The sequence below is a fragment of the Tachypleus tridentatus genome, chromosome 12, assembly GCF_004210375.1.
Source record: "Tachypleus tridentatus isolate NWPU-2018 chromosome 12, ASM421037v1, whole genome shotgun sequence".
Classification (NCBI taxonomy): domain Eukaryota; kingdom Metazoa; phylum Arthropoda; class Merostomata; order Xiphosura; family Limulidae; genus Tachypleus; species Tachypleus tridentatus.
The window spans coordinates 93,676,669-93,694,292 of record NC_134836.1 but is presented as its reverse complement, the minus strand read 5'-3'; the positions used below and the strand labels follow the sequence as shown (position 1 = coordinate 93,694,292).

The window sequence follows — 17,624 nt, the reverse complement described above, 5'->3', positions numbered from 1 at the left end:
TAATGTTACATTTTACTCATTTCGATAAGAAATTTATAAACTATTGCTACAAGTAAAAACTAAACAAATATATACATAGATAATATATATATAAAGATTTTTCAAAATTGCGTTGAATAATACAGCTGATATTTAAAAGAAGAAAAAACTTAATGTATATCAGAATATTATATTTAAGAAAACATAAAAGCTACAGTTCAGTTGCCTTCATTTTATATCATGCACCAATTTACTCAAAGAATATCAAGGGGCAAGATATATGTACTTTGTGTTTGTTTCGTTGTTGTTGTTTTTGTTACAAAACTTCCCAAATTTTATATATGTGATCTCTCGTTTTATCATCTTCATAATATAGCACAAAGAAATCTCAGTCACTCATTCGACTACAGATCATCCGGATAATCTTGTATTATTTCAATAAATGAACAAATACAAGCTGAGTACAGTGAAATGTTTCTATTTTGCTTTAAAGTTCATAATATATATACTGTTAAATGATCTTATTGGATGAGAATACAAGAGCATGTAATATTTTATTCTATTGGCAGTAGCTACCAAAGGAAGATCTAGTCTTTAACCCTTCAAACTGTTCTGTTTCTTTGTTATTAATCATGTTCATTTATCCAAGGTCAGCTATACAAATCCTGTGGGTGAAGGAACCGGAAAAATAGGTTGTTAAGTCACGTGATCTCGAGAGCGGGCTAATCTACATACGGCCCTCGGACAAAGTTGCTCAAGAACGCATTCGAGACAAAGGGAAGTGGACATACGGATATGTGCATTAGAAAACGCTAACTGCGAAGAAATCACAGTAATGGTATGTTTCATTAGTTTTAATTCTACGAAATGTTACTCTACATAAAAATATGCTGTGTATTCTGTAAAGAAAAACAACAAAAAAGAATAGTATGCCATACTACGTCCATGCTTGGAAATGAAATAGCTTCTTTACGTTTTTGTTGTTCAAACACCGTGCGGTAGGGCCTCTTTTTTTTTTTCTTTCTTTCTTCAAGCCCGAGCGGCGTGTAAGAAAAGTGAAACCAAGAAAAAAACATATAGGCTAATCTCACGCAATTTGCTCTCCAATAACGTAATAACACTGTTGTCTTAGTAGCACGTGTTTTGCAGGATGAAGGTTTTGTTTTTGTGAGAAGGAAGACATCGCTCACCTCGGCAGCAAGGCAAGGGCAAGCCCTGTCGCCTTCGGGGTCGGTTGACTGTGCTCCTAATGACAGCCATGACAGCTGCTAAGCGCACGTGCTTAACTGTAAGGAAAGTAACTTGTGTCGGATATGATGACGTAAATATTACTATTGTTTTATCTCAGATCTACTATTGTGTATACGTACGTTGACGGTGAATCATAATGTTGCTTAAAACATACTTAGAAATTTTCTGTTTTTTGGTTTTTTTTAACTTTAAAGAGTTTTAATTAACTTTAAATATATTTTAAATAAAGTATCAAAATGATATATAAAACTCAGCTATTAACATAACATAAGGAACAAAAATAATTATTTGGTATTTGTTGGTTAAGGCCATCCCTTCGTATGCACCTTTGGGAAAACAAAAGTAAGAAAAAATTGCTGTGAAATATATTTCTTTCTCGAGCTATTACTTACTGACTGCATTACCAACTAAGACTTATTTTCTCTTTGCACTTTATTGTTTATTTCACCTTCTCAAACATATTTGTGTAACAACTAAAGTACACGCGATATGACGTATATATACATATACATACTATTTCTTTGTTCTAATATGGCAGTTCAACTTTGTTTCATAGTTTTTATAACAGTGCGAGGCGCTGCTTAATGAAGGGTCTCGGCTCTCAATACCACAATTTCAAAACAAATTTAGTGTTTTTTTCCATTTCATTTTCAAACAAATAACTTTGCTTTGTGGTGTGTTATATACTTGGATCTTTTTTAGTTTATTTTTTTTGGTTATGAATCAATCATCCTCTTATACAAATGAAACAACTGACCGGAATAATTTGTAGGAAGAACCTGCCAATCTAAATTTGTATTTATTTATCAATAAATACGTGAATATGTTTAAATATCTGTTTTAAAATGACCATTTGATGATGTTAGGTAAACCTAGTGTCATAAAATTTTGGAATATAGTTTATCCGGAAAGCAATTTCTAAAAGAATAATTCTTTACAGCAACCCATTTTCCAAATGTGAATCTCGTGTCCTCTCGTACTGTAATCACCAGGATAATCAGGTAAACTCTAACAAGATCACTTAACCATCTTTTTAAGAAACAAATTGAGATGTATTAAACTATCTCTGTAAAATATTTCTCCTACTCGTAGAATGATCATCCTAACAATCCTCCTTAGAACCATTTTCAGTAAATTGATATCATAGATAGAGAAGAAAAAGCTGTACACAGTACTATGACTTGTGCAGAGAGCTATTTACTTCCTTTGATATGTAATCACCATGTTTTAATACACCCTAATATTCTGTCCCACTCACGAAATGATTAAAGCTGTTCTATAATAAATTATCATAAATACAGCTAGAAATACAATGTCACTAACAGCATTTACTAATTTAGTAATATTGCCCTTATCTGTGTGATTAATGTAAATAATCATAAAAAGGCCAAGCACACACGCCTAAAGTGCCATATTAATAAAAAGGGTGCAGTATCACTAGATTATATTAATAACAACGTTTTACTAAAGTCCCTTCCTTGGAAATATACTTTATTTTAGTGAGTCTGACCCCTACATAATAGCTGAGGGAGCACTCCCCTCAGTCTAGAATCATTCCTGCCCAACCACCTTGTGATCTAACTAACAAGTATTTCCACAACCACATTGACAGGATATTTTTTAGCTAATCATACACAATCATACATCGTTAAAGTATTTTTGAATAATGTAAGGCCACATCTTTCCCTTTCTCGTAAGTCTAGAAAGGAGAGAAAATTGAGAATGACAAAATTTATATTTGGCAAATCTGTGATGGTTTTCATTTTATATTTAATTAAATAAGTTTCTAAAGTTTTTAATTCTTACTAGCAACTCTGACTTCATTATAAAATACGTCATCCCTTCTGTCTGATCATGTGATCTATAATAACTGTTAATAAAAACTTTTAGTCCTTGAAACTTATTATGGTAATCCATCAGATTCAGTCTCTTGACTAACCTATTTTGTCTTCACTCGTAGCAGGCTGCAGGCCTTCTTCGATATAAAGAAACACCACATCTTGTTTTCTTAAAAGGCCTATCACTATTAAATAACATATAACTTGGAATTTCAAAATAATTCTCATTTTATCATAATTTTCAATTTCAATTTGAACCTTGAAGTCAAACAATTTGTTCCTTATACTTCTAACATCAGACTAATATAAACCAACATTGTTCGTGATTGTACTGTATTTATCTTTAAATCTAACTATCAGTTAACTTGTTATACTCTAAAATTTTCTTTTCCAAAACTCTTCCTCACCTTCTTATTCTATCAGCTTGTCCCTAAACCCTATCACCAGTATGCATATTTGGTGTCAGTTATATTTAACGAATATTTGTAGAACTTCCCCACATACTACTACCCAATCTCCTGAAGGTAGAGCCCATCTCTAACGTATAATTTACCCCTACTCTGAAAACTATTAATGAAATTCCTTTGAGCTTATCTGTTGTTCTAAGCATAGTTTAATAGCTTTTCATGTAACCATTGAATTCTGATAAGTAATTCATTCCCACATCTAATACGAGGAAGGACTCTTCAAAGGATTAATTGTTTATTGTGTATTCTACGTAAGAACCTCTTGTGATCCACAAATTCCAACATCATTTGCTCCTACATGCACCATCAAAAGTATTTGAATCTACATCAGCGTATGTGAACTATTCTCCTTTGAATATTTTACTAAACTTTTATCTCAAAGGTTACAGTTGAATTTAAAATTAAATGAAATTAACACTTATTTCCTGACGTACTTCAGCCCTCTAAAAACGTATTTGGTTTAAAATTATGGGGTGTTTATGTCTGTTTTTTAAATTATATAGAGAGAGCATGTCTGTGCCTTAAATCGACCGATAAATAAACACAAAAGTGATGAATAGTAACTGGCAGACACTATCACTGCACTGATTCTAGAGTTGCCAAGTTCGGTAGCGTGAATTTTGTTACTGTTAACTAACTATATGAAGACTGAAGGAAACAAAACAGTGAATAACGACCGTGTTCGTTTGTTGTTGTTTCATCAGATACAGTGGAATCGTTAATTTAAGTGTTCAATGTAAGATAAAATAATGGTTTACAAGTATTTTAATAAAGGTTGTATTACTAATCAGAAGAAAACAAACAGTTTTCCTAGCTAACAAGGGTTGGTATTAAAAATATTAATCAGATATGTCTATGTAAGGTTGTTCGTCACGAGATTAACATATGCAGACCTACATTTTTAATGTTTGTGTTCAATACATTTCGAAAAGTAACTAGCGAAACGGAAATTGGGGATACGAGTAACTGATTTTAGAAGTTACGTGCAAGTAAGACTGAGTTATCAAACCAAATGTTATAGTAAAACTATGTTACATGTTGTTCGGACGTAATCGTGTTATATACAGATATGTCCCCCTCTAGTACAGCGGTAAGTCTATGGATTTACAACGCTAAAATTAGGGGTTCGGTTCCCCTCGGTAGGCTCAGCAGATAGCCCGATGTGGCTTTACTAAAAAGAAAACACACACATACAGATATTCATGCTCTGTGCGTTATTTTATGTTGCATGTTCTGAACTTATCCAAGTGAAAAGTATTTTTAAAAATATGTAATATAGAAAACCTAAATGATTTTTTGGCACAAAAAAGTCAACTGACAGTTTAGTTTTAGCTAAATCAAGCAACATTATTACATAAACAAACTTGGTATGTTATAAAATTGTTTTTTTCAAAATTGTATGAAAATATTGTGATATAAATGTTATATCACCCTAAACAAAAAAAAAACTGTTGTGATTGTATTTTGAGCTATAGCTACAGTATACCTATATCTACTTAAAGTACAAATGTATTCTGAAGACAATTGAAATGAGTGTTAACAGCTTTAATTAAAATAAAGTTTTAATACCCATACCAGCCGTCTTTAGAATACATTTTGTGGCCCGGCGTGGCCTGGTGGTTAAAGTACTCGACTCGTAATATAAGGGTTTGAATCCCCGTCATGCCAAACGTAGTGGTGTTATAATGGGCGACCAATCCCATTATTCGTTGGTAAAAGAGTAGCCCAAGAGTTGGCGGTGGGTGGTGATGACTAACTGCCTTCCCTCTAGTCTTACACTGCTAAATTAAGAACTACTAACGCTAAATTCAAAAATAAACAAAAACAAACTTAAATCCCGTGTTGGAATAATGGTGACCAAAAGTATTAAACCTTCAAAGTTAATATCCGATAAAGGTATAACCTGTGGAATAAGTTCATGTTTTTGACATCACACATGGCCTATCACTCAGCTAGGTAAGGTTCCAAGATACAAAGTAACTTATAATAAAGTAGCACAAAATTATTCATAAAAACTTGACAAATTTCATTTTTAACTTCATTTTAAACAATAATTCGAACTACCCCTTCCAAACGTAGTCAGCTTCCAGTCAGTTACCTCTTTCTTTCTTTGTGAACCTGACGATGTCCGAAGAAGGTCGAAACGTTCGCTCTTCTACGTAAACTATTTTCTCAACCCAAACGAGCTGTTTTTGCATACATAATTCGAACTACAAATTATAGGATAAATGCCTCTCTGGAAGAAATACTCTAGTGGTATGCAAAAGATAGACCAAGAAACAAAAAATTTAAACGTATTATCTAATTTTATCAGTAGATGCATCTAACAAACATAATGTTAGTTTTGCTCCTTCAACGCCCCCCCCCAGTGGTATGTCTGCGGGCTTAGGTTGCTAAAAACCGAGTTTCGATACCCTTTTGTTTGTTTGTTTGTTTTGGGATTTCGCACAAAGCTACTCGAGGGCTATCTGTGCTAGCCGTCCCTAATTTAGCAGTGTAAGACTAGAGGGAAGGCAGCTAGTCATCACCACCCACCGCCAACTCTTGGGCTACTCTTTTACCAACGAATAGTGGGATTGACCGTAACATTATACGCCCCCACGGCTGGGAGGGCGACCATGTTTAGCGCTGCGCGACATACCCTCGAATTACGAGTCGCACGCCTTACGCGCTTGGCCATGCCAGGCCGTGTTTCGATACCCATGGTGGGAAGATCACAGATTTGTATAGCATTTTGTTTGACATCAAACAAACAACTCCTCCTCCAAAGAAAAAAGATACTGAAAGAAATTAGATAAAAAATAATATTTTAAAACTTTGTAGCCAGTGTTTTCAACTTTTCGTATAATTAATTCACAGTAGTGTTTATAATAAATGGTATTTCGTTTTATAAACTGGGTGCGAGTGTGCATTTCATTATTTCAACAAAATTCAGATATTTACTTTCGAGAAAACAAGTAACTGTGTCTTTATTTATGGCGTGTGTTTTTTACCTTCCTACAACAATGCAAATCTTTCGTTTATTCTGTATCTATACAGTTTTCTCATCACGTGTAGTCAAGAAAGTCATTAAGCTGACGATATGTTAGCTGCCTTTGTTATCTGTTATTGTATTGATGCACACCATGGGAGGTGATTGTAATTCTGTACGTTGCGTACCAAGATCTACAGCTGTGACCTCCGATGACAGGTCAGGCAGTATCTCGAGGATATGATTTCCTTATACTAAATAATTACCCAACGCACGTGGATAGTCGCTAAGTGTAAATATCACGTTTCCTGCTTCCGCTTCTTCTTTGTGGGTATTTGGATATGTTTAATTTTTGAATACCCAGGAGGGTCAGGTGCACAAGACCTCTTCCTCCAAACACGTTTCCCAACTGGTTGATTTTATCTTGTCTTTTGAGTGAATTATTTAACGGAAATACATTACAATGGAAGAATCGCAGTCTAGTCAATTTCCAATCAAGTATGCAAACTGGGTTTAAAGATTATTTTCTAAGTTTGAGGTTTTATGACGCCAAAAACTGGATTTCGATACCCATGGTTGACTCGGAAAAGAGAGATCATTGTGTGGCTTTGCTCTTAATAACAAACAAGGTTAGTAAGCAGAAATTTGTTTTTAGTGTATTATATATTGTGTAAAGTCTGCTTATTTCTTTGCTCAAAGTTGGTTTTAGCTGAACGCAAGTGACATATACTATCAAGTATAGTTATTGGGCTACCTGCTGTTTTCACCGAGGAGAATCGAACCCATGATTTTAATATTGTAAATCCGAAGACTTACCGCTGCCCCACCTGGAGACAGTTATATACATATATATATATATATAGAACAAACCTACATAAAACTCTGTAATAAAATCTGTTTCGCCTCAAAATACCATAGGAAGGAGAAATTTTGGTATAATGACCAGCAGATATTATTGCTAAATTTTTGTATTACCTTTACTTGAGCCCTTGTGTCTCCGAGTTTAAATTATTGCTTTTGAATTTAGGAATGATACACTTATAATATACACAATCTACTCCAAATTTAGAAAGCTAAAAACAAATTGATATTATGCAAATTATATTTTCAAAGAAAATTAGAATATTTTCAATTGCATAAGTATTCATCCTCTTTGCTTGGCAACCCTAAATCAGTTCAGATGCAAAAGATCAGTTTGAAAGGTCACAAAATTAGTGTAATGATCTCTCTCTGTTTGTAATCAAAGCGCTTTAACACTTAAACAGCAGCCATCATCAATTGATGCTGCTACCTACAACATTCCCGCTGTTTAAGAGTTAACTTAATTTCAAAGTAAATGCATCTGTTTAAGCAACAACTTAGAAAGTAATTCTACAAATCAATTATGAAGACCAAGGAGCTTTCCAAACGTAGTAGAGAAACACGGATAAGAAGACGGTTGCAGGAAAATCTAAAAGTCGATAATTATCCTTTTGAGTATGGTAAGCCCATCAATAAGTGTAATATGCTTAATGCCACCCAGTCACTACCAAGATCGGGCAACTCTTTCAAACTAACCAGTCGAATCAGCATGAAAACTGGTTAGGGATGCCATTGTGAAGCCAACAGCGACTTTTAAAGATTTACAAAGTTCCATCTCTTAGATGGGAGTCAGTGTTCATAATTCGACAGTTTCCCGGTTCTACGGAAAGCTGACCTCTATGGGCGAATGGAAAGAAAGAAGCCATTGCTGGAAAAAGAATAACCTAAACTTCGTACGTATTTGCAGAGAAAAACATAAATGATACTGCAGACGTATGACAGAAAGTTTTGTAGTAAGACAATATAAAACTTGAGCTGTTTTTGGTCTAAATTTAAAGCTTTACATCTGGTGCGAGATAAATACAGCACATAGCTCAGTCAACATCATCCTCACTGTCATTATGATGGCAGTATCAGGTTTTGAGGATGCTTCTCATCATCTGGAACTGGGAAACTTTTCAGGATTGAGTGGAACATAGATGGTGCAAAGTATAGGTGAATCCCAGAGAAAAACCTGCTTGACTTAGCCAAGAATATAAAACTGGATAAAAATTTCACATTTTGGCAAGACAGTGACCCGAAACACAAGGCCAAAACTACACTGAAGTGGTTTCAAAAGAAGAAAGTGAATATCCTGGATGACCCAGCCAAAGTCCTAACTTGAATACATTTGAAAATTTAGGGCGAAAATTTGATGTTGCAGTCCATCAACCTATCAGAATTGGAGCAATTTTACCAGGACGAATGGGAAAAAAAATTACACTATCCTATTGTGCAAAGCTGGTAGAAAATTATCGAAAGACTTGCCACACGGTAATTATTGTCAAAAATGCTTCCACCAATTTCGTTTGTAGTCAGGCACAAAGCTACCCATCACGGGTATAGAAACAAGGTTTCTAGTGTCGCAAGTCCACAAATATGTACCTCTGTGCCACTCAAGGCTTTCACCAAGTACTGACTTAGTTCATCATTAAGGGTTTTGAATAAAAACAATATAATTAAAAATATTTTTTTACATTATTTGTGTTTCATCAAGATGTGACATAATTGGTAAGGGTGAATATACCTGTTTGGAACCTGTACAATATTAAATACAATGGAGTAACTGATCAGAAATCCCCAAATTTTGTTGTTTTCTGGCTATTTCTTACCCACTTATAGAGACTCAAAATGGGCAGGTCCTACTTTTGCATGTCAGTGTGTTAGACGTATGAAACTTTGAAACTGTGACAAGTATTACAACTGCTGTGTTGAATTAAAAAAATAATAATTTATATTGTATATACAATATGTTCACAAGCAATATATTCACGAAATAAAAGCAAAAATTTTTTCATAAATACTATCAGAAAATATTTCTTGTATTAAAAATGAATTGTATTTGTGTTGGATTTTTTACTTAATAATGTGTGGAAAATGTGAGCTCAATACTTTTGACTTGACGTGATCCAGTTAGTACAAGAGAGATACTCTGGGTTCGTATTTTGTATCCCGTTTCCGAAAGAATAAAAGCGTTCCACATTTTTGGAGAATTCTGTATGCGCTAGAAGAATGATATTCAAGTCCCAGTATTTGGTTAGGCAAATGTTTACTTTAGCTGCCTTCCCTCTAGTCTTTTGGTTTGAGTAGTTTATGATATTCGCGTAAAGCTACACAAGAATTAACTGCGCTAGCCGTCTGTAGTTTTAAAGTGGTAAACTAGAGGAAAGGTAGATAGTCAACAGTACCAATTAACTCGTGGGTTACCTCAACAGTACAGTAGAACTTGGGCCATCTCTTACAACGAACCCATAGCCTTAAAATTCGGACCCCCCTTCTTTTTCAGTTCAAACTTAATAACAGCTCTGTGTAGTTTTGCGAGAAAGTTCAAAAACAAAATAATAATATATTATGCATCGTTCTTGGAATATTGGTAAAATGTAGTTAAGTAATAAAAATTTGCATTTTAAATATCATAAAACCATTCTTCTGTGATTACTTGTTAACTGTTTTGATTGCTTGAACATGGTGCGAGTATATTAGCGTCATCTCTGGTATAAATGATGTGTATAGATTTTGCTGGGGTATTTCATTGTGTTTTGTTGTTGTTTTTTTGTGATGTGCTTATATTTTACAGCTCGTTGCCAAACGGCGAACGCTTAAAAAGGTTAAAGGTTCGAGGCGTCGAGTTAAATGCCATAATCGTTGTTGTAGTAAAAGCAACTACATGCGACTTTTATGATAGTTCTGAGAACGAGAACGTATTTTCCCACTAACCATTACCTATGTTGTTTTTATCTGAGTGTCTCGTTGAGTTTGCCAGGGGGAAAATTACACATTATTGGTTTGGCAAACTAATGCGCAACTTCCACAAAAGCAGATGTGTTGGACTTAACTACATGCTGTCTACTCACAAATGTTTAGAAAGCACTAAGTATAATAAATAGGAGACTAACAAGCATGGCCTATTTGGACGTATAGAAACCAGGTTAGGTGGAAAATTCGAACAAAAGAAATGCATATTAGTTAGTTACTTGAATGTTTATTTGTGGTTAAATATCTCTTAAAGTTAACGAAACAAGTCATTAAAATACAAATTGTGTCTTCTTTTACGTAAAGAGAAATAATTATTTAGAAATTAGTGTGACTGTAATTATTCTATTCCACAAGATGGGGTTATATTAGCATAAATATCACTTATTTTGTAAAAACGCAACTCCTGCTGTAAATCAGGAACTGCAATTATATTGTAAATTACATTGTAAGGAACTTACCGCGTGGCATCAAGTTTCATCCATAATACTAAAGTATGCCGTTTCGCAGTTGCAAAATTCAAAAAGGTTAGAATCTGATAAGATTCTAATATATTTGTGAAGGATTAAGGACATTTTTAATTTTGTTATAATATATATTTACATTGAAATATTTTGCATTCGAGCTGCTTAGCTTTTAAATGAACAGAAGGCATATGTTTATTTAGTTAGAAATATATACATTGTATTTGTTTATTCTCACAGATTATAGCTTCTTAAAGAATGAGTAGCAGCAGGAAGGTCGCTGTGTCGTTAGCCTTGCCCGGAAATAAGGTCCGTCACCCTCAGCCTAGGGAAAAAAAGTCACGACAAAAAGCACTCAGCAACCAGGAAACTTGTGTAAAAGAACAATCTCGCAAGCCTTCAATCCAAAATTCTGTGATGAGTGGACCTTTAGAATATTTATGTGTTGAACCTGCCGGGACGTCATCTTACTCTTCAGTAGCTACTCATTCATTTAGTCAACCATTTCCACAACTGGATCTTCACGAGCAGGAGTTGTTAAACAAATTTGTTTCAAGCAATTCAGATGGTGTTGCACCTCAGTTCCACACAAACGTACCAGCAATGTCAACAAAAGCATATTGCACTTCTGGCAACGAGTCTACACGTAAAGTTCAAACTTCTGGAAGCACAGTTTCAGTGACAAGAGAACAATTACACGTAGAAGGAGTAAAAGATGGGCATTTCGAACAATGTTCTTATCCTGTTTCCACTGCCAACGGGACGTTAAGTCCAGAAACTTCTTTGGCTGGAGGAACAGAAAACATTGGCTACAGGCCTTGGGAGCAAAGAAATGAACAAGGGCAACAGCAAAGCGAGAGTCCAGAGGAATTTAACAGAGAGTCTTTGATAACGAATAAAGAAACGAAGTTATTAAAAAACAGAGAATCGGATAACAGAACTTCACTAGAACATTCCAAACAAGGAGAAAAAATGTCTGATGGTTCCGCCGAACAAAGTAACTCTCCTTTAACTTCACCCTCCTCGCACTTTTCAACCTCCCCTAGGCCAAACAGTAGGTGTTTGCAAGAATCGTGGGTACAGAATAAAAATATTCAGAGTGGTTTAGTGAAAGAAAACATGTGTAATCCCCTTCTTCGAGGCCAACATTCGAGTTTGTCAGAACCCGATTTTTCATATGGCAACCCATCACTGCATAATATAGCCAATCCTCATTTTGGAAATCCAAATTCGCACCAGTACACTTTACCTGTAAACATGGTGGCGTGTCCAGAACAACAACAACAACAAATGTCTCAATCTGACACCAGATCTGTGTTTCCAGTCCCAAAACGGTTGAAACCGGATTCTTCCATTTTTAATGTTACAAGATCTCTTGAAAATTCTTTCCCCTTGCCCCCTGTTATATCAGACACCTCAAATCAATCTCTACCAGAAGCAGAGCAATGTAGGAAAAAATGTATGGTTGATAATCCACCTCCAGTTCTTGAAACCCCAGAGAAACAAAAAAAAAAGAGAAAACGTTGTGGCGAATGTCCTGGATGTTTCAGGAAAGATAACTGTGGCGAGTGTGGACCATGCAAAAGTGTTAAAAGTCACCAAATTTGTAAACTTAGAAAATGTGACCAGCTAAAAACGAAGAAAGTAAAAGTAAGTCCTTTTATCACAACCTATTTAAAGTAAATTATAAATACGTTCTCCACTTAAGTTTGTTTTAACCAAAGTTCATATAAAACGTTTAATCGTTCCTTGAGCTTGTAATGATTTTTAGGCATTTTTCTCAGTCTTCTTGGGGTTTTCGAGAGAGAAAGTAAACGCTATACATACAATTATGGTGTTTACTTTTTGAAAATGGGTATCAAGCGTGAAAACTGCATTCACTGAGTGAAATGTATATTTATCGATTCCTGGATATGGAATCACAGTTGATCAGTAATTTCTCTAACAATCTAGTAACAAAAACTTTAATTTCAAAACGTCAAGCAAATTTATACCGACGACTTCCTTTGTCCGGGACCATAAAATCTGGAAATCGGTAATTAAGGTCTAGCCATTGCTTTAGGCCTAAGATGATCCTCTGCATTTGGTGATTCTACTGTAGTGTTTTTTTCTTCCACTTGGTGTTGGTGGTGGTGTTTTTACAGTAGGTAAATACAAATGACCTAGTTTTTATGTTTTTCTTGTCATGCTAAAGCTGTTGGTAAATTAACAGCGGGTCTTTCACAAACTGTTACGATCTTGTACAATTTTTTTCTAAACTGTGACCAATGTTTAGTTTAAATAATCCTATCTGTCGTTCTTGTAACACTTTAAATACTTGTAGCTACATAAATTTCCAGCTCTTTACTTATATTTTTTGAAAACATGTCTAACGCAGTTTCCTCTTGCTTAAACCATATTATTAGAATGCAGTAATTCTGTGTTTCTTGTATTTCGTAAAATTCAAATCCATTTAAAATGTATACATTTCTTTTTGTTGTAACTTAATGATTTAGTATTATATGAATTACCTTCCCCATGATGACGCTTAAACGTCGAAACATTGGCCTAAATTAAACATTTTATTTTAAATTTTGTTTCTGTTCTAACACTATTATTTATTTGTGGTACTTGTTATGAATTAAACGACAGAGCCTCTTCCATTACTGCCTATATTTTACCAATAGCATTGTGATCAGTGGCGTATGTCCCCGGTTACTCCGCAATTGGTGGGGAGACAAAAAGAGGCCCGAGGGGCTTGACAAACTTAAGAATTGCCGACAAAGGGAGAAGCGTACAGAATATATCTCGGAACGGTATGGCTATTAACACTTTTAACAAAATAAAGCAGTGAACAACGTTTTGACTTCCTTAGTCCATTTTCAGGTGGCTCTACGGAAACCTTTGGAGCTTATAAAGCTAATATTCAGGGATTCTATCCCTGCGTTTGCCATGGCGCAGACAGTTCATTCTTTAACTTCTTTTAAAAACAAGAAAGAAGTTAAAGATTTAATATATCATATAAAAAGGGAACTTTTCAAAAATAATTATTTTTGCTTAATATAAAAACTGAAAAGAAAGAGTAAGTTTTAAGACTAAAAAAAGTAAATGTAATTTGTATTACATCCTCATAGGAATGGTATTGTAAGTTGTCTTCATTTTGAGTTTGTAGTGTAATCATGTGATTTTTTTAATAAGTAAATGTAATTTGTATTACATCCTCATAGGAATGGTATTATAAGTTGTCTTCATTTTGAGTTTGTAGTGTAATCATGTGATTTTTTAATAAGTAAATGTAATTTGTATTACATCCTCATAGGAATGGTATTATAAGTTGTCTTCATTTTGAGTTTGTAGTGTAATCATGTGATTTTTTAATAAGTAAATGTAATTTTATTACATCCTCATAGGAATGGTATTGTAAGTTGTCTTCATTTTGAGTTTGTAGTGTAATCATGTGATTTTTTAATAAGTAAATGTAATTTGTATTACATCCTCATAGGAATGGTATTGTAAGTTGTCTTCATTTTGAGTTTGTAGTGTAATCATGTGATTTTTTAATAAGTAAATGTAATTTGTATTACATCCTCATAGGAATGGTATTATAAGTTGTCTTCATTTTGAGTTTGTAGTGTAATCATGTGATTTTTTAATAAGTAAATGTAATTTGTATTACATCCTCATAGGAATGGTATTGTAAGTTGTCTTCATTTTGAGTTTGTAGTGTAATCATGTGATTTTTTTAATAAGTAAATGTAATTTGTATTACATCCTCATAGGAATGGTATTATAAGTTGTCTTCATTTTGAGTTTGTAGTGTAATCATGTGATTTTTTAATAAGAATTTATCCTACGAAGAGAACATGGTTAACGATCTCATTTTTATACTGAATTTTACTTAATGGATTTATTCATTCATTTTTATAATTTATTTATTTAAAATTAAGTTATTCATGAGTTGCGCATTAACTGGATAAGTTCATTAACTCGTCAGTCTCGACGATAATTCGTTTCGCTTAAAAACATGATTAAGTTTGTCTTATTTAAAGTGATGTTCATTGTTGTAATAGTGAAAATATTTCCAAGTAGAGAGTAAACTATAACAATTGAGATTATTTCCTCCTTTAAGGCTCGGCATGGCCACGTGGTTAAGGCACTCGACTCGTAATCAGAAGGTCGCGGGTACAAATCCCCATCACACCAAACCCAAACATGCTCGATCTCTCAGGGTTATAATGTGATGATCAATTCCATTATTAGTTGGTAAAAGATTAGCACAAGAGTTGGCAACTGATGTGATGACTAGCTGTCTTACCTCTGATCTTATACTGCTAAATTAAGAACGGCTAGCGCAGATAGCCCTCATGTAGCTTTGCGCAAAATTCAAAACAAACCAAACAAAATCCTCCTTTAATGTCTCTACGAGCTATTGCACTTGTACACTGCTGTACATTATTACAGGCCTACGTTACAAATGACGCCAAACAAATCTCGTGCAAAGTAGCTCAATAAGAGTGACAGGAATCGCAGATCGAAATACTTCATGAAAACGTACTTGCTTCTTCAGCTCTGTATCTTGAAACAACTATATCATCGACTGTCTTTACAACTGACAAAGTTTCAGAGAATGTAGTTTCTAGCTATTTCTAGGGCTTGCTTTATCTGAATGTCATGTGCTACTTATCTTGCATCTAAATCAAACAAAACACATCATTATAAATGACTTAACGTTCTACTTCTAATGTGATTTACATGCGATTTCTTTTTGTTGTGGTGTTGATTTAAATTACTTTAGTTTTATTTTGGGTCAACATAACTGTAAGGAATGGTGTAGGTTATACCGTATTTTATGCCTCGTAAGACGCATTTTTTTTCTTTAAAAATACCTTAAAATCCCCATGCGTCGTCCAAGACAAAAGTAATGGGAAGCAAGAGAGGCCAGCTTAGGGTCTACTCAAAACGGCTGCCCTACGCTGGTACAAAGATGAGTCTACGGATTTAAAACGCTAAAATCAGGGGTTCGATTCCCCTCGGTGAACTTAGCAGATAGCCCGATGTGGCTTTGCTATAATAAAGCAAACAAACAAAACAGCCTCTTATACATATCGTAATCTTATTACTTACTAATTACTAGTATTTTCAATAGCATAAAAATATTCAATTTAACTAATATTGTCGATATACTGTGAAAAATGTGATGTATTTGACTATTTACTCGGTAGGTTGAAAAAACGTCAAGGTTGCTGAGTCAAAATATTTTTTCCCAGAATTGTCGTTTTAAAATTAGGGTGCGTCTTCCACGATGTAGCGTCTTACAAGGCATAAAATACGGTGATTGTGTTTAAGAGAATCGTGTTTAATTTGGTGTTGATTTTGTATGCATGCCATGCATTAAAAATATTGAAACAAGTTCTTGTCCATAAGTCAGCACCTATATAAATATTATTTTGTATTAAGAATACTTCCTAAATAATTGGCATGGCTAGATGGGTTAAGGCGTTCGACTCGTAATCTGAGGGTCGCGGGTTCGAAACCCCGTCGCACCAAACATAGTCCCCCTTTCAGCCGTAGGGGCGTTATAATGTGACGGTCAATCCCTCTATTCGTTGGCAAAAAAGTAGCCCAAAAGTTGGCGGTGGGTGGTGACAACTAGCTGCATTCCCTCTAGTCTTACACTGCAAAATTTGGGACGGCTAGCGCAGATAGCCCTCGTGTAGCTTTGTGCGAAATTCCAAAAAAAAAAAAAAAAAACTAATTATTGGGTTAACTTTCTTCTCTCGTGTCGTCTCTTTGCGTAGTATGAATATTTTTATCCGTTGTGCGCAAATGAATTAAAATGGTTAGATGTTTAAAAAATGTTTACGCTGTTGAACTTCGGTACTTTTATTATTATTTTGCTTAACACAACAAAATATCTAAAGTTATTAATAACTGAAAGTTAGCTGTAGCCGTTTAAATAGTCCTTGTTAAAAATTAAATTTAAGATTCCAATGTAAAAATCAATACAGAATGCATCTGCTCAGAAAAGACAGCATCCGTTCCTGTTCTCTTCATAGCAGGAATATACCATTTTAAAACGCAGGGTTGAGATAACAACAGAAGGAAAACCATGACGCTTTGAAAAGAGCTTACTCACCGAACTAGGCGCGGAATATAAGTAATTATGGGATATGTGCCGCATAAGGATTAAAGTCACGACTTTTTGTACTATGCTTTCAGTACTAATGGCAAAGAACTACTATTTAGCTTGTATTCGAAGAAATGGAACAAAACATATACGACTATAATGTACTAATTTTCTCTAGACAGTTATAATTCGAGAAATGACAGTCATTTGAAACAAAAGTCTTAAATAATTCTGTAAATGTTAAATATACCCCATTCCTACCCCTTTGAAAACAATGTTAGAAAATTAATATGTTGATGTTTGGTATACGAGGTTTCTCTACATAAACTTCCTTTCCTTTATTGTTAAAACAAACGTTCCTGTACTTAGTGAAAAATAATTTAAAGTATATCCTCAGTGTTAACCCGTTTCGTTGTCCATTATATTGTACTTGTTGAATTCCTACGGACTGTTTTCGCGTCTTCAAGTAGCTGGAGGAAAAACGTGGATTACTATAGTATCAAGCCATGATCATTATTCGTACGCATTTATCCTTAATATTAGCAATAGTCTTATAAATACGTGTTCCACTATCGCATATGAACATTCAGATAGTGTAAATGAATATAAAAATTAAATATATAAGCATTGCTGATAGGAATGACTTAAGTTTTGCTTGACAGTGACACAACGAACTATTAAGATTCGACCGCGGTTTGGCCGTCGTAACGCATATCTTGAAGAGGAAAAAAAAAA

The 17,624-nt window shown here is 34.3% G+C and overlaps 1 protein-coding gene across 8 annotated transcripts in view; it reads left to right on the top strand.

The window, feature by feature from the left end:
- The first annotated feature begins 644 nt into the window (after positions 1 to 644).
- Positions 645 to 17,624, top strand: part of LOC143234024 (uncharacterized) — a 28,616-nt gene continuing 11,636 nt past the window's right edge. The window contains exons 1-3 of one of the 8 annotated variants that reach the window (XM_076471032.1): positions 645 to 817; positions 2,171 to 2,231; positions 11,024 to 12,433. In XM_076471032.1, the coding sequence (XP_076327147.1) occupies positions 11,042 to 12,433 (1,392 nt within the window). In that variant the 5' untranslated portion in view covers positions 645 to 817; positions 2,171 to 2,231; positions 11,024 to 11,041. Of the gene's footprint in view, positions 818 to 850; positions 1,301 to 2,170; positions 2,232 to 10,408; positions 10,495 to 11,023; positions 12,434 to 17,624 lie in introns of those variants that run through there. The other 7 variants (XM_076471034.1, XM_076471033.1, XM_076471031.1 and 4 more) reach the window with 7 other exon arrangements.